General features: G+C 47.7%; 1 protein-coding gene across 3 annotated transcripts; it reads right to left on the bottom strand.

Moving 5' to 3' along the window:
• Nucleotides 1–932: 932 nt before the first annotated feature.
• Nucleotides 933–23,930, bottom strand: Kdm8 (lysine demethylase 8). Of its 3 annotated transcripts, XM_038315623.1 has the most exons (10): nt 23,787–23,930; nt 17,726–17,832; nt 10,434–10,943; nt 7,908–8,074; nt 5,723–5,855; nt 5,275–5,319; nt 2,934–2,981; nt 2,381–2,530; nt 1,407–1,499; nt 933–1,320 (listed from the first exon to the last, which is right to left on the bottom strand). In XM_038315623.1, exons 3-10 carry the CDS (start codon nt 10,932–10,934, stop codon nt 1,156–1,158), a joined length of 1,302 nt encoding a protein of 433 aa, XP_038171551.1. In that variant the 5' UTR covers nt 10,935–10,943; nt 17,726–17,832; nt 23,787–23,930; the 3' UTR covers nt 933–1,155. The 3 variants fall into 3 exon arrangements, with proteins under 3 accessions (XP_038171551.1, XP_038171543.1, XP_038171559.1); XM_038315615.1 differs by lacking the exon at nt 17,726–17,832; XM_038315631.1 differs by lacking the exons at nt 2,934–2,981; nt 17,726–17,832.
• Nucleotides 23,931–25,988: the final 2,058 nt, after the last annotated feature.

Raw genomic sequence — 25,988 nt, 5'->3', positions numbered from 1 at the left:
TCTGGAATACTGGCTTTCCTACTCTATGCCTTAGTGCTCCGAGCAGCATTGCTGTTGTAGTAATTGTCCAAGTGAGATGACGTAAGCAACTGCTAATAGCCAAAAGGATGCCAACCTCTAAGGCCCCTGCTGCCCACTCCCCGGGCTTCTGGCTGCCTCAGCCTGCTGTACATCCCTCCCTGCCAAAGCTAGCTGTCTAAAAAGGCATACGCTGATGGTCTAGACTCTCAGATCCTGTGTGACCAAGCTTAGATTTCTTAGCCTGGTCTTATCATTGGGGTGGGGTGGAGCTGGAAACTAGGCCTGTCAATCATCAGCCATCCCTGAGGCCACAGGCCTAGCCACCAGCATCCTTACTGGTGATCCTTGGTCTGAGGTGATGGGTCCAGCAGTTGATACTGGGGGTCAAGATGTGGAGAAAGAGATGAAGTCAGAGCTGCCCTCTTCCCCCTTCCAGAAAAGGGAAAACAGTGAAACCAACTGGAGACCAGAGAGGTGGAGGAGGGAAAGTCGGGAACCGTGGCCTGGAGTGGATACCTGTTCCAAGCCATCCAGGAGTGCTGTAGGAACGCATGGATCTTATGTAAGCTAGTTAAGGACAGGTTTCATCATCAACAAGCCAGGCCAGCCCATCCAGAGCTAGGCCTGCACACTCTACACACCAGTTATAGCCTGTTTTGTCAGCTCTCAAGGCTCCAGAGTCCAAACCTACTGTGCAGGCCCCTTGGTCTCTGCTTTTCTGAGCCAGCCTCTGTGACACATTTGGCTCCCTTCCTTCAGCACCACTCACCAAGAGAGTCCATGGGCAGGGGTGTCTCCCTTGAGGGCCCATATTCCCCACCCTTCCTTTCCCAATGCCTCTGGTTGCCTGCCCTGCCACAGGAAGGAGGGGAATTTAGTTGAAGAAATGTTTTGCTTTTTATTTAGAAAATATTTTTATTTATGTTAGTGAAAAAAAATGTACATTACAAGGAAAAGATGCATCCATAATCGGGATGGCCTGGGTACACACAGCAGCTCTGCATACAATGTGTCCTACAGAGAGTATCTGGGGGGACGGGACTTGTGGACTCCAGCAGCATCCAGGGCTTCCCACCTGGCTCACTTCCTTTGGTGAGGTATTTCCCCAGTGGATCCTTTGTGCTCTGGCCCTGGCTATGACCACCAGAAGCTGACTGAGAAACTCAGGTCCAGGGAACGCACATAATGCCAATACTTAGCAGGTATAAAGAGGGTCTCTCCTGGAGACAGGATACAGGACAGGAATGGGGTCTCAGCAAACTTGGGGAACTTGTCTAGGTTGGGGTTCTCCACATCAACCTGTAGAAAGCAAAAAAAACCAAAAATTCACCTCTGGTCTCCCCAGGCACAGCAGACCCCATGCCACCGATTCCCCATGTGCCCACCTGGCTGGTGTTATGAAGAAGGTGTGTCTCATGAGGGTACACTGCCTCAGACTCTTGCGGGGAATACAGCCGGATGTACTTCCTTCCTAATACCTGGGAGAGAAGAGGCCTGTCAGCTTCAGGGCAGCAAGGCTGTCCTGCTCACTATAGGCCCATGGACACCCGTCCCTCCAGGCCTTTCTGGTGCCTTATGTCCCGCCACCTCATCCCACCACGTGCTGGCATTCTGAGAATGCTCCCTTCAGGTACCTTATAGATAAGCGTTCTGCATGTAGCTAAGCTTCGCCAAGCACTGGACCTGGCTAAATCTCAGAGGAGTTTCCTCTTCATTTGGAGACAAAGTGTGGTTCACATTTACTAAGGTGACAACTGGTAGCCATCCAGGCAGTGGGCTCATGGGCCCTGGCTCTTAGCTGCTACTGAGCTGCCGTGCAGGGCTGGCTCAATGCTCTGCAAGAATGCTCTCATGTATTAAGTCTTCTTAGCAACTCAGCCTGTGCTAAGTTCTTAGAGCAGTGGGTGTGTGCTCTTTCCCTTGTGACAACCTTTGAGTCTCTGGAACATCACAGTGGCTAAAAGACCTGTCCTGTCAGCCCTTATCCACAGGTCCAAGCTAGCAGTGGGGGTGAGGGTGGCTGGCAGGCAACAGAGATGGCTTAGGGCTGCTAGAATGTGCCAGGTCCTCCTTCCAAGAGCATTCCTGCCTGGTCCCAGAGAAATCCCACTTGAGTGTAGCCTTGATTTGGGAGAAGCCCTATTCCAGGGCCTCAGGGCTATTTTTTTGTTTTTCTGTCTACACCTGTTCACTCCCCTTTCCTCCCCCACCCCCTTTTGAGATCAGGTCTCCTGTAGCTCAGACTGGTCTTGAACTGACTAGGTGGCTGAGGATGACCTTGAACCTCCCAAGTGCTGGGATTATGGGTATTTACCACAACAAGCTCCTTACTCAGCCCCTGTCTGGCATCAACTCCTACCTGGACCAGGAAGTTCTGCTGGGGGTCATGATGCAGTGGAGAGATGGTTCCTTGGGGACCAAACCAGGCATTGATAGTGATCTCTTCCTCTTCCCCGTTGCCCAGGCAACAGTAATCGGGGATGCTGATGTCCTGTTTCAACTCTGGGATCTGAGAGTAGTGGGAGGAAGCAGAAGCCAGGGCTAGGTATGCCAGCCAGGACCCAGCTGATATCTGACTGCTGGATACATTCCTTGATTCATTTTGTTGTTTTTGAGACAGTCTCCCTGCTTCTTATCCTCTTCCCTCAGCCTCACAAGTACAGGTATTGCAGGTATGTGCCATTCTACCCAATTTAAATTCATATTCTAATGAATAAAATCTTAGGATGTAAACAATAGATAAGAATTATTATCTTCATATTTGTTTCTATATCACATAGATTTTTTTAGAAACCCGGTATTGTTGTTTTATTACCCCCCAATCATTGTTATTAAAGGGTAATGACTTTTTGTTTTGTTTTATTGTTTTTGAGATGAGCTCGCTTTGTAGCCCTGGCTGGTCTGGAACTCACCATGTGGATTAGAATGATCTCGAACTCATAGAACTCCACCTCCCTCTGCTGGAGTTAAAGGCATGAGTCACTACACCAGGAAAACATTAAGTTAAAAACAACAATCTAAAACAACCACAGGTTTTGAACTTGTTGGTGCATATCTGTAATTCCAGCATTTGGAAGGCTGAGGCAGGAGCATAACAAGTTGGAGGTCAGCCTGGGTAACATAGTGAGACCTTGTTTCAAAAACAAAAAACAATACCAAAAGTCAAATGCACTGGATATTTATCAGATATCTGGAGGGGATGGCCTTCAAAAGTTAACTATCTGTGAAGAAATCAGAATCACAATTCGCATATTTTAAATAAGTTCCTACAGAGACCAGCAAGGTAGGCTGCTTACTAAACTCACTCGGGACAGTGTTCAGAAAAAAAGCTTTAGGACCAAGTACAAACACTTGCCAGTCCCCAGGGGACCAAGGAAGGCCCTCAGAAGGGAGTCAGTGGTGAGGAAGGGTTTGGGTCAACATCCCACTAACACAGCCAAGGCTAAAGATGACCTGGTGTAATGGGGATAGGACAGACTGCTGGACCTTGGTCCAAACAATGACCTGGTAACCAGAACAAACTTCCAGAGCACTGTGGGCTGACCAGCTGGAAGGGGACGTGCTGTGGTCTCAGCTCCTCTCAGAAGGAGCAGTGAGTACCGTCTGCCTCCATGATGCCCTTCGCTTCTGTCCCTACTTTCCCCTCCCCAGCCTCCTCCACCCTCTTTGAACAGTTTTCATTCTGAGCTCCCTGGGAGGGGGCATCTAACAGCGGTGTGGATTTTTCTTGGCTTCTGGCTTTTCACAGCCCAGGTTTGTGCAACCATGGCACTTGCTTCCTGGCAGGATAGGGCTGGGCAAAGAAACCACATAAAGGGATATGACTGAGAGGTGACAGACAAAGTTTCAGGGATGGCTTCTGCCAGGGAATAATGCCTTTGTCACTTACAGTGTGCCTCAATGTGCTGGCCTAGCTTCTGCATGTTCCCCCCACTGACACGGACTTCCCATTGTGTACCTCAGTCAAGGCCCCAGAGAAGCGGAAGGGCCAGGGCAGGAAAGAAGCCAAAGTCTAATTTCCCCAGGATGAGCACACGGCCATTGTTTCAGTTATCTTAACCAGATAGCCTGGGAGGATTCCCTGTGCTGCTCAGGCTGGCCTTGAACTTAAGGTCCTCTGATTACAGTCTTTCAAGTGCTGAGATACCAGGTGTGTGCTCCACACCCAGCTACAGGCAGCTCTTAAAATGCAAGGGCAATCTGGCTGCTGGGGCACAAGGAATCTGGTTTCCCACAGTGATGGTCTTACATGCAGATGGGAGCTGCAGGCAAGAGAGGGAAACCCTGCTGGCTTCTGCTTTCTGAGTGCTGTTGAAGTTAAATTCTGGTTGAAAACTAAGAGGTGACTTGGTTACGAGGTCTCAGGGACAGACAGATGCTAGTACTGTGTGTCACCGGACAGACTTGCTATAGAACCAAGCAGGTCCCACCCTGTCTATTCTCTTGTCACATGGTGTCCTTTGGTAAGCCACTGATATGCTATAGATAGCCCTCATCAGATGTGGCCCTCTGAACGTCCCAGACTCCAGAACTAGATAAATTCCTATTGTTTATAATTTATTCTGCCTGTAGTATTTGTTACACAGCACTCAGACATGTATGTATCCTGATTTTCCCACTTTACCCCCAACCAGGAAGCCATGTTAGCAGCTATCTGCCCTCTCCCCTCAGCTCCAGCTCACATCACGGGGTTGGGGACGCACACCTGCCATGGCGGTCAGGGGCCAGCTGATCCTGCATTCTAGAGGCTCCTGGGCTGCCAGTGCTGGCTGGGCTACTCGGGAAGGGGCAGGCCTCGTGCTGGGAAGGGAAGCTGCAGCACCTCTCGGCAGTCACATGCATTGTCTCTCACGGTGCCTAGGATCTCTAGGGAGCCTTCTTGCTCATCAGGGGCCTCCCGGGACTCCACCACGTCCACTTTAAATCCAGAGTCCTGGGGCGGCCTTCAGGACCTCTACCGCCTGGCCTCCCCGACTGGTTGTCTCTGTACTTCGGGGTTGGGGCACTTCTCAAAGGGAATATTCTCCTACTTTGTCCCACTCCAGCTCAGCCAAGCTCCTCCTTCAGTCTCTTCACCCTGGGGATCCAAACTGGGCCTCCAGACTTAGTACACTCAATTTCTTAAGCCTGGGGGTTCAACTTGCCTGGCTGCTGGCTATGGTAATGAGAGAGAGCCCTCACTCCAGACAGCAGTTCCTTGGGAGGAGAGGAGCAGGTGAGGGGTACAGGACAGGAACATGATCTCAGACTTACCTGGTCGAATAGCTGGTGCTGAGCAAGGTACCCAACATCCTTTGCCTGAGCCAGAGGAGGAGAGCAGACGTGACTATCGGTTAGTTTGTGCTGGGTGCCTCTTGATGGCCCTATTGCTCAGTTGGTTGCTGAGCCCCACCTGCCACTGTCCTGTGGAGCCCCCTTCTCCAACCCAGGGCCTGATGTGATCAGTGATCTCCCAGGCAGGACAGAGGTGAAGGGCAGGAGACTTAGAGTCAGGAATGCAGCTCTGCCCTTTTGGAATGAGCTACCAGCCCCCTGAAGCATCTCCTTTAAGCAAACAATGCAGGTGTGGCAGGCACACAGCCAAGAGCTGCTGCTTTTTATTAGAAGCTGTTTTAAAAATCATGGTGAGATATACATGATATAAATTTTGCCTGTAAGTTCAGTTGCACCGTCCACCTGTTAAATAGTAACTCCCATATACCTCACTCAGGATGTATTTGTGGATGAACTCGTTGACGGTCATGAGGGTCTGGGACCAATCTTCATCTGTGTACCTTGAACCCACTTCCACAGGGACAGTGCGGCAGCCAGCAACCTCCTGGATGTACTGCAGACTACAAGAGTGGGCATTGGACCCGTCAGCACAGGCGTCAGCAGGCATCATTGCTACAGACATCTAGGAATGGATTTCTTTGGCTCTCTCATGCTCACAAAACCTCATGAGGTGGAGACCACTGTTGCCCTCGCTCTCCTGACAGAGGTCGCACCATAGAGAGGTGAAGCTACTTGTCCAAGCCCACACAGCCCAACCCTCAGGTTCAACCTCGGCCACTTACATCGTATGCTGACAACTTTTGGTGTCCAGGATCCTGCTATCTCTTCACTTTTCTCACCCTGTCACCAAGCTGAGAAACCTTGTGACAAACGGAAGGCAGTATGGGGGTGTGTGTGTGTGTGTGTGTGTGTGTGTGTGTATGTGAAGTGCTGGCTCTGAACTCTGATAGCGTGGGGTGAGGCAGTGAATTTCCTGACCTTCCTGATCCCTGGTCCCTGCTCCACAGCTGTTGAAGGAGGTGATGCCAGCCTGCCTCATCTGCAGCATGGCTCCAGCCTACCTCATCTGCAGCATGGCTCCAGCCTGCCTCATCTGCAGCATGGCTCCAGCCTGCCTCATCTGCAGCATGGCTCCAGCCTGCCTCATCTGCAGCATGGCTCCAGCCTGCCTCATCTGCAGCATGGCTCCAGCCTGCCTCATTTGCAGCATGGCTGCTATGCTGTGGCTCCTACAGACTCCTCACTGGAGTCTCAGGCCACTTCCTCCACAAACTCACCACAGGACGACTCAACTCAACCCACTCCCTTGACCTACAGCTGTCTTGCAGAGAGAGTGTCCAGGGTACTGCCTACATGACCCCCGTGGATGCTGAAATCTCAGGACTCTCCAGTCCTCATGGGAAACATCCCAGAGTTTGGGAAGGACCTGAGAGCATCTCCTGTGTTGAAGCCATCTCATGACTACTTGGGCTACCCACTGTAATGCCAATGCCACAGAAAGTGCTGTTTCACTAGGGTAGCTAGGGGATAACGAGAAAACAAGGTGCCCAGGCAGCCCACTTGCTCACTCATAACCCCCGCTGTGTTCCTGATTTATAATGGGCTACATCTGAGGACAAGACCCATGAACAAGGAAGAAAGAGGCAAGTGTACCCCCCACTCCCAGACCTATGTTCAGCTGCAGCCACACACCTCTCTCAGGCAGCAGATCTCAGGTACCCAGATACCAAATCCCAGGAGGAGCCATCTCCTGGGTGATTCCAGTCATGGCCTCGGGGCCCTGAGAAGGAAGACCTGTGGGACTTATGAACTCTTGCACTAACACCTAACATTTCTGAGCCCACAACTTGGGTTGCAGCAAGAGGCTGCTTGTTCATTTCTTGACTGCCCTGACTCAAAATAATCACTTACAAACTATATTATTTGCAATACTGTTTGGCCAATAGCTTAAGCATATTTATGGTTATCTCTTACATCTTAAACTAACCCATCTCCATTAATCTGTATATCCAGGTAAAGTTCCCTCCTGTGTCTGTATTTGGTGGGGCTACATGGCTTCTCCTGATACCACCTTCTTTCTCCCAGCATTCAGTTTAGTTTTCCCCGCCTAGCTCTATTTTGCCCTGTGCAGGCCCAAAACAGCTCTTTATTAACCAATGGTATTCACAGCTTACAGAGGGGAATCCCACATCACTGGGTACTATTAAGGATGTGCTCAGGGTAAGCACATGTCGGTGAGCAGCTTAGACCCCTGGAGCTCAGGATACCTCACTACAGTTTTAGTTAATTTTGGAAAATAAATTACTCCATGTATGGGAGGCATGCATGCCACTGTGACACAGGTGGAGGTCAGAAGACAACTTTGTGGTTCTCTCCTACCTGTGTGGGTCCCAGGGCTTGAATTCAAGGCCACTAGGCTTTTACAGCCATCTTGCCAGTCCTGGAGTATCTCACTTTATAGTCCTCATTAATCCTCTGCAATCAATCGAGGGAGGGGCTTTTGAAGGGGGATCTGGGGCAGTGACTTATGAGTGGCCAGAAGAGGCCTTCGGGGAGTCCTGGGGACATTTAGATAGGAGGAAGGACCTCAGTTCCCTACAGTGGCTACTCACCTCCACTTCTTCATGCACGGCCAGTGGTCAGCCACTCCTTCCAAGATCACAGGCCTCCCAGGGACTAGAAAGTGCTTCCTGAAGTACTGCAGGGTTGGACAGCGAAGCCTGGGCACTGCCCGCTCTAACACCACATCGGGAGCTGAGTTGGCATCACACCTCGTCTTCTGTTTAGAATTCAAACAAAGCAAGATGGCAACTGTCTCTGGAAGCTGTATCACTGGCAGGATGTCTTTGGTGTCGTTACAAACAGCAAACAACATTTCTTTTTTGTTTTGATCTGTGTGGGTTTATGTGTGCACATGTATGTGGCAGGGGACAACCTCAGGTGTTACTCTTTCTCCTGCACTATCCTACCTTATTGAGATGGGGTTTTCTCCCTGGCCTGGGGCTCACTGATTTAGCTAGGCTGGCTGGTTGGCAAGCCCCTGGGGTCCACCCATCTCAACCTCCCCAGCTCTGGGATGACAAGTACATGTCACCATGCCAAGTTGATCCCAAGTGGTTCTAGGGATCAAACTCCAGTGCTCCTATATATGTGGTAAGCTTGACCGAGCTAACTCCCCAGTCCCATGCTTTGTTTTACTTTTGAGATGGGATCTCAACATGTAGCCCTGGCAAGCTTCAAACCCGCGGACATCACCTGCCTCTACCTCCCAAGCATGAGGGGTAGAGACGTACACCACTACACTGAGTTATGTCTTGTGCCTTTGAGACATGGTCTCACTAGGAAGCCCAGCATGACCTTGAACCCAGAATCCCCTTGCCTCAAATTCCAGAGTGCCTACCACACCCAGCAGTAGATAACATTTCTACATCATTTGCTTTCACCAGCTCAAAGTCCCTTTTTTTCTTAGCCATCTCGTAGTCTTAGAGCACCGCTGGCAGCAATGTCCCGAAGAGTGAGTAGCTCTGCCTTTGCATGCAAGCACTATCCTAGGAACTTCCATACCGCCACCCAATGGCTGCACCATACCTTCCTTATCCATTTCCCTCAGGAAAGCTGAGTGGGTCATTTACCATTCCTGGTGGTGACAACCGCACCCACGTGTGGTACCCAGGACCACCTGCTGGCCTGAACTGGCCATTTCCTTTGTACATCACGCTCAGCACAGGCCTTGGTACAGCCTCTCACAGAAGCCTCCTCTGCCCTCTTCTAGCAACAGAAGATTCTTCTACAGCCTCTCAGGACCATAGCTCTGGGGATGGAGATGGGGATATTCTGTGTACATGCTCAGCAGGTTCATCCAGGCCACTGCCAGTGCTCTCTTCAGTAAGGGACTAAGGCACAGAGACCTGTCTGATCAGACGGGGTGGAGCATGGGAACGGAGCCCAGACAGGCTGACTTAAGGCCTGTGCTCCCTCCTCTATGGCTATGCATCCCATACCCCACCCCAAAGAGGACCACTTTGGGCAGGACTCCACCGTTACATCCCCTTGGGACACACTTGGTGGGAAGATGGGGGGGTGCCCTTAGGTCAGAGGGGACACGTTTGTCTCTTGAACTGCAGATTGTCCTGCTCTCCAAACGGCACGGGGCATCACTTAAGCACTGGCGGCTGGCAGTCCCTGAGGCTATCTTAATATCTCTTAATTTGTAACTTATTGTTTTTTTCTTCACTGTAGACCTGGTTGGCTGCAAACTGTCCGTCCTGTGCTTTCCCTCCCAGGTGCTCAGATTACAGATGTGTGCCACCATGCCTAGCTTCTCTTCACTTGGTAAACAGAGGCCGGGCCCATTTCATTAATGGCTCTATGTCCTCATGAGTTGTTGGCTATCCAGGCTTTAGCTTTTCCCTACCAACCTCTCCAAGTCTTTAGGTGAAAGGTTCAGCCCTGGTTCTCTTCCTGGCTTGTGGCTCTCTTTCCACTGTGGGCACACTCACGTGTTGACATCCATCATCTTTCTTATACATAAATCACACTCAACAGGAAATTCTAAAACTGCAGGAAAGCACTGAGAAACCCATGGGAAACAGTCCAGAATTCCATGGCTGGTATCCAGCACAGACCTGACAATTTATAGAAGTAGACACCGAAGCCCAAAGGAGATGGTTTCTGGCTTACCCAGCAGAAACCGGGTGAGGTCTGTAAGCCATGCTCCAGGTTTGGAAGGAACTCTGGGATACTTAAACAGCAGGCCAACCTCCATGAGGACTGGAGGGGCAGAACACACTGGCCTCTTGGACCTCACTTCACTGGTTCCCAGACTAGGTGAGAAGACACCTAGTCTTCTTCAGAGCTGCCTGGAAGCAATCTGCAGGAGGCTGCAGCAGCCTGGCTCTGCCTCGTTCCTGTGAGCTGCCTCTCAGATTAACAAAGCTGCCACCTCCCCTCTTAAAAGGCACTGCCTTTGCAGAGACTTATGGGTCCAGCGGCTCATTTCCCAAATCAACACAACGCCCTTTTAAGCAGAGAGGCTGCCTGTGAGAGGCTGTACCCAGGGAGAGGATTGGATTCTTCTAGAAGATGGGTTGGTCTGCTGAATGGTTCAGCATGGACAATGACTTACTACCCATACATACCTTGGTAACAGGCTCGTCCTGGTGGGGGCCACAGGCAGGCTGCTTTCCCGGGAGCAGGTGTGTCTGGAGGACTGTGACAACTTTGAGAAGGATGTCTCCAAGGATGGCTGCCCCCATCAACAGGCCCATGTCACACACCCGCAATGCTTCAGCCACTGCAGTGGCCTTCTGTGGAGCCTGGCACAGGCACAGGGCCTTCAGGAGGCAGCCGAAGGAGTACACACGGCGCCATTCCTTGTCCACATCTTGCCAGGGCCCAGTGTTGAGCTTCTCCCAGGAGTAGTCCAGGACGGCCTCGCTGGCCTGCAGGCACTCCTGCCAATGTCCTGCATAGAACAACCCCACAGCTTGCTGTAGCAGCATGGTCAGGCTCCTGTCCACCTTCTCACTGAGCTCCAGCTTCAGCTCCTCCTCTGTGTCAGGCAGGAGTGCCCTGAGGTCCTTCCAGAGGGTGCCAGACCCTACCAAGGGCTCTGTAGGACCCTTAGTGTCCTCTGACATAGTCAGCACCTGAGAGGAACAAGACAGGAATCAAAGACCACACACAACCCGTATGGCCCATACCAGAGCTTTTGAACAGGGTCTTTGCTGCTTGCTGGCTGCCTCACTGGTGCAGGGCCATGTTTTGGGGTCTCTGCTCTACTTTTGGGGCCTTGCACAATGCCTGGCACTCAGTGCACACTCGACAGATGTCTGGTCAGGGAGAGATGTGTGCTGTCCACATCTGGAATGACCCCAACACTTCTTCTCTCTTGATGAACTCCTGCCTAATCCTTCAGGCCCAGCCTCCATCATTGATGTGGACTCTGAGGACACTCTTCAGTAGTGTTTGACTTTCCACAGCTGGGCTCTTCCCATCACACTTGTCCCAAAGGACATTTACAGGCATGTTCGTGTGGTTTGCCTCTCCAAGTCTGGGCTGTGGCACATCCCACGTTGGTTTCCCTAAAGCCTAAAGCTAAGTCTCAATACAGATGCAGAAGGAAGCGCTCTGTTTAAGTGTTCTGGAAGAACTGTGTGTTGAAGGCTTGGTTCCCTCCTAGGCGCCAAGTCTAGGGGGAGAAACTAAGGTAGTGGAGACATGCCCGTAAAGTTGGACATATTAAGACCCCAGCCTTGTTTCTTGGTCCATAAAGTAAAGAGGCATCCTCTGCCTCATGCTCCCACAATGATACATTGAGCTGTCACAGATCCAAAGCAACATAGCCATGCAGCCCTGGATTGAAACCTCTAAAACCATGAGCTCACACAAATCTTTCTTCTTTTTAATTTATCCCAGGTATCTGTTACAGAAACGGAAAGCTAACAAACACACAGCAACCTAAGCAGAAAGAAAATGCTCAGCACTGGCAGTTTGGTGGCTTAGCCTGAGTGTCGTGTGTACATGACAGTCACTGTACTAACACTAACAGGACCTGCAGCTCACAGACAACCATGGCTATCAGTCCTCCTCTCTATTCTTAGCACTGTCCCAATAGCTCTGTCATCTGCTAGGGGTTAGATGTGATTTATCCCTAAACTTTCATAGGCTTGGAATTTGGTCCTCAGTAGGGGACATTTAAGAGATGGGCCCAGAAAGAGGTGATTAGGTCATTAAGGGTACCACTGTGGGAGGGTATCAATACCGACCTTACAAGAGTGGGCTAGTTTCTCTGAGGGTGGTTGGTATAAAGTGAGGTCACCCTCATCTGGCTTCCTGGCATGTGTCTGTGCCCCTCCCACTTCTCTACCTAATGTGTGATACAGCTTGGTGGCTGGTGGCCCTCATCAGATGTCTGTAGCCAGCTGTTGGGACTCTGCAGCTGTCAGCATTGTGAGCCAAGGAAACTTCTCTTCATACGTCTCCCAACATGTGTCAGACAATCTGTTCTAGCAACCTCAGATAGAACAGGACATCCTCTGCCTCCCATCATGTTGAGTGATGAGGAACACTGGGTTTCTGGCAGAGACGTAGGAGGTCAAATATGAAACATCAGGCTTTGCTGTCCACACGGTCACAGTTGACACTACTCTGCCATTCACGAACCAGAATAAACAAATAGGAGTGGCTATGTTCCAATAAAGCTTTATTTATAAAATAAATACATGGTAGTCTGCCAACTCCTGTTCTTTGTGTACTGGAGTTTACCTCTGGGTTTCATCCCTGGCATGGGATAAAGGAAAAGAATGAAAAGGAAAAGATTCCTTTCCCCCACCCCATTCTGAGACAGGGTCTCTCTGTGTAGTCCTGGCTGTTGTGGAACTGTGAGCTGTGCTGTGGAACTATGTACCCCAAGCTGACCAGATCTCTGAACTCAGAGATCCACCTGTCTCTGCCTGAGCCACCACCGACAGGTAGAAAAGATGCCCTTTATCTTCTTCCTGGCTACTATGACAGAAGCAAGTGCTATTGGAATATGTGCAGTGACTGATGTCTGATCATAGACACCTCCCATAGGTACCCTAGAAGGTGGAAGTGGAGTGTTCTTAGGCTCTAGGGAATAAGAGTCCCAGGGAGCAGGAAGCTGCCATATGGAAAAGGGAATTGTAGGAAGGCCACTGAGCCAGCCTGGACGGTCCACATGGAAAAGGCATGAGCAAAATATAAGCATACTTAGCTTACAAGTTAGTCTGTGCTGACGGACAGATAACAGTCCCTACAATGTTCATATCCTACCTTCAAATGGTGATTATGTCACCTAATAGAGCAAAAGGGACTCCGCAGGTGTGACAGATGGGACCTGAGATGGAAGATTACCCTGGATTATCTGGATGGGTTCATGTATTTCATTATAAAGATTGCTTTGGGCTAAGGTCAGAGTGGGAAGGACTCGTGACTTCAGAAGAATGGTCAAAGAAAGGCGAAGTGGCTGGCTTTGGTGACTAGTTAATGGGCCACAAGCTGAGAGGAATTCAGAGCAACTTTCAGAAGCTGAGAAAAATCAAAGAAATTGATTCTGTCCTGAGGCTTTTTTGAAAAGAAGGCAGCCCCACTGAGCCCTTGATTTCAGTCCAGTAAGATTTTCAGTCCACAGATCTAAAGGGCAGCAAGCCTGCTGCCTACAGCCAGTGCTTATGGTAGCCTACTTCAGCAGCAAGAGAAAAAGAAACCAGTGGGGCTGGAAAGTGACAAACACACGAGCCTGGAGCTCACACCCTTAGTGACTCTACTGACCACTCAGCTAGTATGTGTTGGCTCATGCCACCATGTTGGGAAGGCCACGGGCAAAGAGATGAAGTGAGCTATAGCTAAGAGAGAATGAGGGCAAGAGACTCCATGACCCCATATGGAATCCGAACAACAGAACCTGGGGGGCATAGGTCCCTGTCCAGTTGAGTCTTTGCATGAGAGCTCAGCCGGACCATAGCCTTGTAAGGGTTTCTGACAGAGGGTCTGGCCAAGCCATGTACACACACCCACTCAGAACAACAGTCCTAAGTGTGCACTGCTTAAGCTACTGAATTTACAGTCCGCTAAGCAATGTCACATCTCTCACTCTCTATCTTAACTTCAGGGACACCTGAGGTCCCTACTGTGCCCAACAAGGGAATTTCTGTTGCTTAAGCTGAGTTCCACAGACTGGGTAATTTGGAAGGAATAAAAGTTTAACTAGCTCCTGGTTCTGAATACTGAGAAGTCCAAGGGTACCTTCCAAGGACCTTCTTACTAGCATGGGCTTTGTAGGCTTTGAACCCAGCTGTTGGCCACAGAACCCATGACTGTACAGATGAGGGAACTGAGTCACACTTTCAAGTGACTTGGTTTGCTGGAGTGATGAAGCTGGGGAGCCGAGTTCATTACCAAGACCCTCTCTATGGAATTCTTCTTCCCATAGGCAGATTGTGACAAATCTGTTTCATCACATGGAGTAAGGCTATTCCCATACTCCTTACCTAAGACAAAGAAATCTCATAGCTTTGCTGGGCTTTTTTTTTTTTTTTTAAACTTCTTCTGTATCTGGATGCTAATTTCTCAAGCACAGCACACCCCTTCTATGAGGCCTGTAGAGAAACCTCTCCTCTCTCCATAGTCTCACCAGAGATCAGCTGAAACATACTCTTTCCTGGGTTCTACCCTGAGGTTTCCAGATCCCCTAAGACCCTGTCTTTTCCTTCCCTCCACCCAGGCAGGTGGACAAAAGGCAGATATACTTATTCTTCAGTTGTACATTTATCAACATAACTGGACCTGGTGGCAAAGGCTGGCCCCCATGCTTACAAACGTTGATTGCCGCTTCACTTTTTTTTAAAAAAAGCTTTATTTACTCATTAAGTACAGTGTTCCACCTGCATGTATGTCTGCCTGCCCAGAAGAGGGCAACAGATCTCACCAAAAATGGTTTTGTGAGGCACCATGGGATTGCTGGGAATTGAACTCAAGACCTCTGAAAGATATAGTACTTGAGGTTCTAGCCAGAGCAATAAAACAATGAAAGGAGATCAAGGGGATACAAATTGGAAAAGAAGTCAAACTCTCACTATCTGCTGATGATATGATAGTTTACATAAGCGACCCCAGAATTCTACCAAGGAACTTCTACAACTCATAAACACTTTCAGTGATGTAGCAGGATACAAGATTAACTCAAAAAAAAAAAAATCAGTATCCCTCCTATACACAGATGATAAATGGGCCAGGAAAGAAATCAGAAAATAGCCACAACAGCATAAAATTTCTCAGAGTAACTCTAACCAAACAAATGGAAGACTTGTATGACAAGAACTTTAAATCTTTGAAGAAAGAAACTGAAGAAGACATCAGAAAATGGAAAGATCTCCCATGCTCTTGGGTAGGTATAATTAACACAGTAAAAATGACAATCTTACCAAAAGCAATATACAGATTCAATGCAATGCCCATCAAAATCCCAGCAAAATTCTTCACAGACCTTGAAAGAACAGTGCTCAACTTCATATGGAAAAGCAAAAAAAAAAAAAAACAAAAACAAAAACAAAAAAAACAAACCAAAAAACACCCCAACAAAACCCAGGATAGCCAAAACAGACAGGAGGACCAATGGAACTGAATCAAAGACTCAGATATTAATCCACACACTTACAAACACCTGATTTTTGACAAAGAAGCACAAAATATAAAATGGAAAAGAAAACATATTCAACAAATGGTGCTGGCATAACTGGATATGAACATGTAGAAGAATGAAAATAGACCCATATCTATCACCACACACAAAACTCAAGTCCAAATGGATCAAAGGCCTCAACATAAAACCAACCACACTGAACTTCATAGAAGAGAAAGTGGGAAGTACACTTGAATGCACTGGCATAGGAGACCACTTCCTAAATATAATATAAATATAAATATACTGTCAGTAGCACAGAGGAAAACAATAAGTGGGACCTCCTGAAACTGAGAAGCTTCTGTAAAGCAAAGGACACAATCAACAAGACAAAACAGCAGCCTACAGAACGGGAAAAGATCTTCACCAACCCCACATCAGACAGAGGTCTGATTTCCAAAATATATAAAGAACTCAAGAAATTGGTCCTCAAAAGAACAAATAATCCAATAAAATAAATGGGGTACAGACCTAAACAGAGAACTCTCAGCAGAGGAATCTAAAATGGCTGAAAGACACTTAAGAAAATGTTCAACATTCTTAGCCATCAGACAAATGTAAATCAAAACAACACCTGTAAGAATGGGCAAGATCAAAACACTGATGACAACTTATGCTGGAGAGGTTGTGGGGAAAAGGGAACACTTCTGCATTGCTGGTGGGAATGTAAGCTGGTAGAGCCCCTTTGGATGTCAGTGTGGCGATTTCTCAGAAAATTAGGAAACAACCTTCCTCAAGACCCAGTAATACCACTTTTGTGTATATCCAAAGGATGTTCAATCGTGCTACAAGGACATATGCTCAGCTATGTTCATAGCAGCATTGTTTGTCATAGCCAGAACCTGGAAACAACCTAAATGTCCCTTGACCGAGGAATGGATAAGGAAAATGTGGTACATTTACACAATGGAGTACCACACAGCAGAAAAAAGTAATGTTATCTTGAAATCTGTGGGCAAATGCATGGATCTAGAAAACATCATATTGAATGAGGTAACCCAGACCCAGAAAGACAAATATATGTACTCACTCATAAGTGGCTTTTAGAAATAAAGCAAAGAAAAACCAGCCTACAATTCCAATCCCAGAGAACCTAGACAACAATGAGGACCTTAAGAGAGACATACATAGATCTAATTTACATGGGAAGTAGAAAAAAAACAAGATCTCCTGATTAAATTGGGAGCATGGGGACCTTGGTGGAGGGTTTAAGGGGAAAGGGGAGAGGCAGGGAGGGGAGTGGAGGTAAATATACAGCTCAATAAAAACAATTTTTTAAAAAGACCTCTGAAAGAGCAGCCAGTGCTCCTGACCTCTGAGCAGCCCACTTCTTCACTCTTAGTTCCAGGAACTAACAATATTTCACTCCACAGCCCATAGAAAGCTCCTTGGTCATCAGAAATGCCTTCCCCTCCTGTCCCCAGCCTCTGTTCCCACTAAGGAAAGACACAGCCCTCCAGATGCTGGCTGATTTACCTACTTTACCTGGCAGAGGCATATCACCCCACCCTGGACCCCAAATGGACAGGACCCCACAGAATTATTCTCCTGATCCTGACAGTCACTAAACTAGAAAACTTCCTGTCCTGGACACACCTCTCCATCTTAAAAAGCCTGCCTATCATACAGAAAAGTCCCAGCTGGACCCATAACACTCCAACTCTGAAGCATGATTAACAAAAACTCAGAAAGAGAAATTGGGGTTCAACCTGAAGATCTGAAGAGCCAACAGCCAGCCACTGGCTCTTCAACCCCAGTCCAGGACTCTCAGAATGAGACTGTGAAAGAAAGGTCTCCTCCCATCTTATCATCTTCTCTAGGGCTGGGGTTAAAGGTGTGAACCGAGATTAAAGACCGCACTACCTGGTTTCTATGGCGACTAGTGTGGCTACTGGGATTAAAGGTATGTGTTACCACTCCCTGGTCTGTAAGGCTGACCAGTGGAGCTATTTAACTCTCTGAGCTTCAGACAAGTTTATTTATTAAAATACAAATGAAATGCCACTACACAACTCATTAGGCTCCTTTCTGCCCCAGAACTGACCCCAACACTCACTCTCTTCCAATCTGTGCTAGTCGGGGTTTTCAGGAGAAACCGAATGGGTAGAATGAATGTATATTGTATTTATTTAGTGAATTACATACAGCCTGTGGTCTGGCTAGTCCAACAATGGCTGTCTACCAATAGAAAGGCAGGGGTACAAAGGGGATTTTATTAGAATGACTTACAGGCTGTGGTCCTGATAGTTCAACAATGGCTGGCTATGAACGGAAAATCCAAGAATCCAGTAGTTATTCAATCCACAAGACTGGATGACTCAATTGGTCTTCAGTATCTGCAAGAATCCCAAAGAAGTGGGCTCTAATGCCAGTGAAGAAATGAGAACAAGCAAAGGGCAAAAGCTTCCTCATTCCTTGTCCTTACGTAGGCTTCCAGTGGAAGGTGTGGCCCAGATTAGACCTGGATTAAAAGTGTGTTTTCCTATCTCAAAGATCCAGATTACAAGTAGGTCTTCTCACTTCAAATTAAGCAGAAATCCTTCACAGGTGTGCCCTCCGTTTTTGGATTTTAGTTAATTCCAGATGTAGTCAAGCTGACAACCAAGAACAGTCATCACACTGGGGAAAACAAAATTTTGACCTCACATGGTGTCTTAGTTAGGGTTTCTATTGCAGTGAAGAGATACTACGACCACAGCAATTCTTATAAAGCAAAACAAAAGCCATTTAATTAGGGATGGCTTACTGTTTCAGAGGTTTAGTCCATTGTTATCATAGTGGGAAGCATGGTGGTGAGAAGGAATACATGGTACTGGAGAGATATCTGACCAGCTGTGTTGGTTTGAATAAGATTTATATATTTGAATGCTTAGGAGGTGTGGCCTTGTTGGGATCAGCAGGCAGAAGGAAGCACTGGGCCTTTGGGGCCTTTGAGACCCCAAATCCCACCCCCAGTGACACACTTCCTCCAACAAGATCACACCTACTCCAACAAGGCTATATCTCCTAATGCCATTCCCTGCACATTCAAATACATGAGTCTATGAGGACCAATCTTATTCAAACTATCACAGGTGATTATAGCTAATGGCAAGGATTTCTCTCCAAAGGCCATCCTTCACCTGAAGGTGAAGGCTGTTGACATCTTTGTCCCCATTCATACCTTAGATCCATGGGGAGTCTTGTGTTCTCTTTCCTCAGAAAAATCAAACCAGGTGAAACCCAACCAAACCTTTGGACCCCAAGGTTCCCTTTCCTAAAATGCTTGCCCTCATAAACCATAGCCATGAAAATGCTCTCTAAAATTCTGCTTGGAAGAGACTGTTGGATATGCCTGAGGATAAGGCAAGTTACATAGCTGGGCATAGGCTTAACCAAAATCTATTTAACCAATGACTCCATGTCTAAATCCTGTCTTTGGGCCTTGCCTGTACAAACTGTGGGCAGAGCTGACTGTGTGGGCCTTCATCCTAACTGCAGTAGGCTAATCTCCAACTCAAAAGTATCTGATGATGCCTATGTTACATGCCCCAAGGAAGACCTCTGATCTAGCTACCTTTCAATTACCCCATATGCTAAACTGTATACTTAGTTCCTGATCTTATAGTCATCCCTGGGAATGAAATAAATGACCAGTCCACCCCTACCTAAACCAAAAGGGATTCCATACACTTCTAGTCCTATTGGGAGTATCCAAGGCAGGTGTTGTGGCCCTGTGGGGAATGACCACTGGACTCCAAGTACAACATAGCCAACTTGCTCAACAAATCAAGACTGATCTTACACTGGTACAAGACAGAATTAACAAACTCCAGACTCAGTTGGACACAGCAGTCAAAACAGAGTGGAATCCATATCTCATTATGGCAGAGAAAGGGGAAATCTGTGCTATATTAGGGGAAGAATGTTGCTTCTACATAAATTTATCAGATGTCTAAGAGAGGATGCCAGACAGCTAAAAGAAAGAACAGATTCATGAGTCAGATGCCCACATCAAGCTGGGCAGGCTTCTAGGGGTACTTGGGGAACACAGAGAACCCCCTGCATTGGGCCCCACATCACGACAGTTTCAGCTCTAATCTTCTGTCCTTTGTCCTCTCTAATCTGTTGTAGCAAAGAGCAGAAGCCCTCACCTCCTCAGTCACTGCTCAACTCTTCCTGACCAAAGCTGCTACCTCAGAGCCCTGGAACCAGATGAGCCCAAAGCACCAATATATGGGCTTGAGGAACATACACCTAAATTCAAAGGACCCTGAAAACCCCCGCGTTTTCTCCCTACCCCTTACAATGACCCACCTCAGCATGAAGCAGTGAAGAAAGAGATGATGCCCCTGGACCACACAACAGGGCTTAGAATGATGGAATGCCTTGGTTGTAAAACAGGATTCTTACAGGATGCAGACAACCTGACTCAGCTGTTATGTCAGGATCTCTAGAGCAGTTGCCCTCAACTTTCCTAATGCTGCGAACCTTTAATAGAGTTCCTTATGTTGTGGTGACCCCCAACCATGAAATTATGTTTATTGCTACTTTATAACTATAATTTTGCTATTGTTATGAAGTGTAATGTTACTATTTGATATGTAGGATATCTATCTGTGACCCTTGTGAAAGGGTTGTTCAACCCCCAAATCAGTTACAACCCACAGGTTGAGAATTGCTGTTCTAGAGGAATGGAACTGATAAAATGACGTGTGTGTGTGTGTGTGTGTGTGTGTGTGTGTGTGTGTGATTTACTGATTTATTAGAGTGTGGCTTATAGGCTGTGATCCAGCTAGTCCAACAATGACTGTCTACCAACGGAAAGTCTGAGAATCCAGTAATTGTTCAGTCCCATGAGGCTAGATATATGTCTTAGTTGGTCTTCAGTAATGCTGGAATTCTGAAGAAATAGGTTCTAATGCCAGTGAAAGAATGGAATTGCCATCAAAAGTAAGGGCAAGCAGGCAAAGAGCAAAAGCTTCCTTCTTCCATGTCTTTTATATGGGCCGCCAGCTGGTGTGGTCCAGATTAAAGGCGGTCTTTCCACTTCAAATGCTTTAATTAAGAAAATCCCTCAGACGTATACCTAGTCACTTGGGGTTGAATTAATTCCAGATGTAGTTGAGCTGATAACCAAGAACAGTTATCATAGCCCAGACAGGAATGTTCCAGAGAGAGCCTGTCCCAAGATAATCTTGCTTGAAACAAGAGAATTCCAGGAAACACGGACTGAAACCCACATGGCCCTACAGCTGCAACAATTTCCTCATTCCTAAGCCCAGCACCCCAGCATTTTCTCTTACAGGCACCCCCTTTCTCATGGCAGATTGTCTGTCCTTCACTGTCTGAAATAAACACTGCCGTCTGTTGACATCAGACGCTGGGTTCTCTCTCCTTGTCTCTTTATGCTGCCTCAGAAGTTTACAATTTTTATACTGTGACTTTCAAAGGCCTTCAAGAGAAGGACCTTGTGTTATAGACTACGTGAAAGAGCATTCTGAGAGATGGCCTCACATTGGCTGTAGTAAATAATCCTCTCAGTCACATGAGCTAGCCCTAGTAATTTTTGGATTTTAGTTAATTCCAGATGTAGTCAAGCTGACAACCAAGAACAGTCATCACACTTGGGAAAACAAAATTTTGACCTCACATGGTATCTTAGTTAGGGTTTCTATTGCAGTTAAGAGACACTACGACCATAGCAATTCTTATAAAGCAAAACAAAAGCCATTTAATTAGGTATGGCTTACTGTTTCAGAGGTTTAGTCCATTATTATCATAGTGGGAAGCATGGTGGTGAGAAGGAATACATGGCAATTTAAATGACACCTATTAATTGTGTGTGTGTGGTCAGCTTGTACCATGGTGTATGTGTGGAGACGGGGGGGGGGGGGGATAACTTCAGGACTGGTTTTCTCCTTCTACCATGTGGGGCCTGGGAGTTGAGCTCAGGCTGTCAAGCCTGGCAGCAAGTGTGTTCCCTCGCTGAGCCCCACCTTAGGAATGCTGTTTGTTGGAATGCAGAGTCATCAGAGATGTCTAATACAGCTGACGTTAACAGTCTTCCAGATGTGGGCGTTTCAGTTAGGTGTGTAAGTTTCAGTCCCATAATAGCTTTCAGACGGCCTTGGTGGCTACTTTAAGTGGCTTCTGACAGGTCTACTGATGGATGTTAGACACCAGTTGCCCACGGGGTCTTATGTTGGCAGTGTGGGGAAATTCCATGGTGAGTGGAATGTTGGCCTCAGTGGGCTCATGGCTGCCCCCACAACCTTTCCCGGAACCTAGTTGGCCCTTTTAAACAGTCACTGTCCTTGTATTACACAACAGACATCCAGCCACAGAGTAAAAACAACAACAGACCGCCATGCTCCTGTGTACTCAGACTGCTTGTTTAGTCTGCCTTAAAGAGAGCACTGCATCAACCAATGTTACTTGTGCGGGGTTTCCCACGTAAACAAGTTTTATAACCAAAGCTAATGCACAGCTATAATCTTAAGTCATGTACTCTTCCATGTATCTGACCCAGACAACAGAATTGAATTATTTGCTAAAAGCAGCAATTACAGAAATTCAAAGCGAATTTCTAAACTCTACCATTAAAGTTGAAAGCAACATTTATGAGTTTTGGTTGATAAACAACGAGGGTCATTGTTTGGGTCAGTTGGAGCCAGTCAGTGACGTAACCCCTTTGTAACATTCTGTTAAAAGATGTCTGAAAAGTCTCCCATTCTTTTCCCATGTGATGTTTTCTGTGTTGTTCAATGTTACAAGAATTTTGTCTACATTGTGGTCCAATGTCCAATGGAATAATTGCCTTTCTCTATGGTCTCAAGTCCAAGCTTCAAGTCAATGCTCCAGTGCTTGCAAGCTTGCCCAAACCCTGATCTGATACAGACAGGACCAGCCCGAGTGGCTCTGTGATCTGTAAGTATGGACTAACTTCCGATAACCGCTCAAGGAGCTGCCTCTTAGAAAAGGCTGCATTAACTAAATGGTGTATAAACCAGTCTTTCACGTTGTACCTAAATTTTAAGGCTTAAAAAAAAGTTGGCTCCCCAGAGTACCATAAAAAAGAGTTTATTGTGATTTGGGTAAAGAGCCTTCTAATAATCAGGTATAGATGGGATTAACTATGGAATCTGCCATCTGAACTAGGATGCTATAAATTTAAATGCCCAGATATAATCTGCGACCATTCCTGGTAAAATGACCCCTTTACTTATCGAAACAGAGGCTACAGGTATTAGTCTCTATGGCCTCATATGCTCACATTATATGTTTCACTTCCCGAAATGTAGCAGGTATAGGCCTTAAGGATGTCTTGCTGGCCATAGCAGGCTTTGTGCTTTGCACTTGAAGGTGGTGGCGGCTCTCAATGTACAGTCTGAAGACATGCGCCCTTGCTGGCAAAGCGGCCTTCAGGTGCTCCATGACCACCTGTCAGGTCAAGACACCGCTTTCAGGTAAAGGTCCATTGCTGGCTGCAAAAAACAGCTTTTCTTTGGGACCCTATTCTAAAAGGTCTTTAAGTAAAGGCTTGTCTGTTGGTGTAGAAACCCGAGTGATTCCGTTGGGCTCCGTAAGTGAACCAACCTAGCAGGAGCTAAGGCCTCCTGCTGCTCACACCAAGAACAAAGGAGCTGACAACAGGCCGGCTGTACTCTTCACAGGACGCATTACAGAAACCAGTCTTGGTTGCTGTGAGAACACAGAAAAAGCGGGCTGCTGGAGGCCTTAGCGTGAACAAACTTGTAGAAAAACACGCGCAGTCCTTCTCTCAAAGCACCGGCCAAAACCCGCTGCTCACGCCTCCCTGCTCAGTCGGGAGGACTGCTAAGAGATCTAGGCAGAAGATGCTCTGTCCCAAGAAGTCTCTGGTCGGCCGCGCGGGCCTCTGCTACCTTTTGGGGGACAGCAGGGTTTGGGCGGTTCCAGCCACACTTTCCTGACAGACGACGCAGGCATGTCGTGCGGTCCATCCGGCCACTCGGTCTGTCCCCACACTTGAAACTAATCAAAGCCACACAGAGAAAAGTAGGTGGATGTGGAGGGAAACATCACAATGACGTGGACGCACGGCAGTACGGTCGCCGAAGCAGTTCCGCGTGCATGCGCTATTAGATTCCCCTAGAAGCTTACGTAAAGTGCTGACACTTTGCCCAATCCATCGGTCGCTAGCAACCAGCTACAACTCACTAAGCTTCTCCAGCAGCTCCCAATCCTCCCAAAGCGCCTGCGCGAGGCCGTCCCACCGCCCGCCTGTCTGGAGCTTGAGCGTGGCGCCTGCTGCGGAGCTTCAACTAACCTCTCCGACTCTTGGACGGGGCTGTGTTTCTCATCGCTGGCATCGACTGGTTCCGCCAGGGCGAAGATTCCACGGCCGGCCTTCTCGTCCTCACGAACTACACCGGGGAGCATCGATCATTCCCGACTCGGCTGATCGCGACGGGAGCCTAGAGGAGCGCCGAGCGATCGATGCCCAGCCCCGCCCTCTTGGGGTCAAAGACTGGCGGCCTGAGTTCCTTGCCAAACAGTTTCTCACCCACGATTTTACCTAATCTACCAACTCAGTGATTAGTTCTCCCTATTTTACACCGTAGGAGACCGAGGTGAAAGAGAACTGGCCACAAAGTTTTGAAAATCACATGTATAATTTGAACCCCCGAGTACGGCAGCTAGAGCTGGTTCCGGTGAGGCGGTCCTGGGTTTCCGTGCGGAGACAGGCAGGTGCAGATGGCGCGGGAATCACCGCGAGTTTTGTGTTTTGAGCATTCTTTCCCCGTGGTTTCCAGAGGTGCTGGGTTTGCAGCAGCAGCTGATGCCCTGTAAAGCGCCGCTAGCCTTAGGTTTGGAGTGTGGTCAGAAAAGCGTGGGGGAATTTACTTAACTGCTCAGCAGGGATGAGCTGGTGAGGCACCCCTCGGTTTTCATCCTCTCAGCCATCCTAAAGTAGAGATGAGGAAGCGGGTGTGATGTTTGCTCAAGGGCAGCGCTAGGGAACAGTCGTTTTCTAGGTGCTGTGGTTGGTGATACAGTTTTGTTTTCTGTCAAAGAGTTAAAAGGCAGGAAAAAAAATCTAGAATTCAACAGGTAGCAGCAGAGAAATCTCAAACACCACAGACAGCAGCAAACACACGTAGAAAAAGAACCTCTGCAAAGCAGGTGGGGTGGAGTTGGAAAGCCGAAAATTCCAGTCTCTTTACGAGACTTTTTTTTTAAAAAAAAAAAAACAAAAACAAAATTCCTTCCCTAATTTAGGGGTGGTGGGATTTTGTTTTGGCTCGGTTTGGTTTTGCTTTTTTTCGAGAGAGAGTTTCTGTGTAGCTTTCTGTCCTGGAATTCGCGCTGTAAACCAGGCTGGCATTGAACTCATAGAGATCCACCTGCCTCCGCCTCCCGAAATTAAAGGCGTGCACCACCATTGCTCAGCAGGGTTGGTGGTTTAAAAGAAAGGATGTTTGTCCAGCAACGGTTGCGTTGTGTGAGGCATCCTGATCTGGTCTTAAGCTTGTTGAGCCAGTGGATCAGCAGGAGTCCTGCTAGTGGGCAACAATGCCTACAAGGCCTTTGTTGTAAGATGTCAGGCTTTTGTTTCAAGTCAGAAGGGTCAGGAAGAAGTCGGCCATCTTGAAAGTGTGATACCTTAATAAGTAGCCATGGCTCCTCTCCATATCTGTGTGCCTACCAGGAAGTCTAACGCCTCTCACTAGAGTGCATGCACACGCACATACGCACATATGCACACCCTTTGAAAACTTCAAAGCCATAGCTATCTGTTGCTGTTATCACCGACCCCAGCTATGGAGGGAGGGAATAAAGAATAAAAATCTGTCATTCCCTGAACTGGCTTACCTTACCACATAGTGAGTGCTGAGTTTTACCTGAGCACAGTACTCTTGGAAAACAGGAAAGAAACACATCTTATCAACTCTTTGTATTGCAACAAACAGTTTACTGCAGAAAAACAGCCTTCCCATAGTGCTTAGGCAGAACTCCTAATGCACCTTCATTCCCTGGGATGGGCCAGACAGTCCCTCCAAAATTCCATGCTGCGCTTAATAAGTGATTATCCTAACTACTTGTCTCCACTTAATAACAAAATGCTAGAGAGACAGAATATGTCCCTGGGTGTTGGTCCCCATATGGCCACACATGGGGTGACCCCAGGGTGCAGTAACTGACCTGCTAGGCCATCATCCTTCCCTCTTCATTTCACTCCCTGAGTTTTCTCATTTTGAATTTCTTCTCTGTGAAAGAAAAGATCAAACTGGAAGGACGATCCGTCAGTAAAGTATTTGTTTTGCAAGTTCAAGTTCTCGGTACCCAAGTGTAGGAGCATGTACCTTACAGTTCCAGAACTGGGGAGGCAAAGACAGGAGGATTGCCGGGCTTGCTGTCCTGTCAGTCCAACAGAATCAGTGAGGTCCAGGATCAGGGAGAGATGCTGTCTCAAAGATAAGGTAAAGAGCGATTTGGGAAGATATCCAACCTTGACCTCTGAATCCCA

This window comes from Arvicola amphibius, chromosome 1 (assembly GCF_903992535.2).
Source record: "Arvicola amphibius chromosome 1, mArvAmp1.2, whole genome shotgun sequence".
Taxonomy (NCBI): Eukaryota; Metazoa; Chordata; class Mammalia; order Rodentia; family Cricetidae; genus Arvicola; species Arvicola amphibius.
The sequence above is the reverse complement of the archived record's forward strand: the minus strand, read 5'-3'. Positions and strand labels throughout refer to the sequence as shown.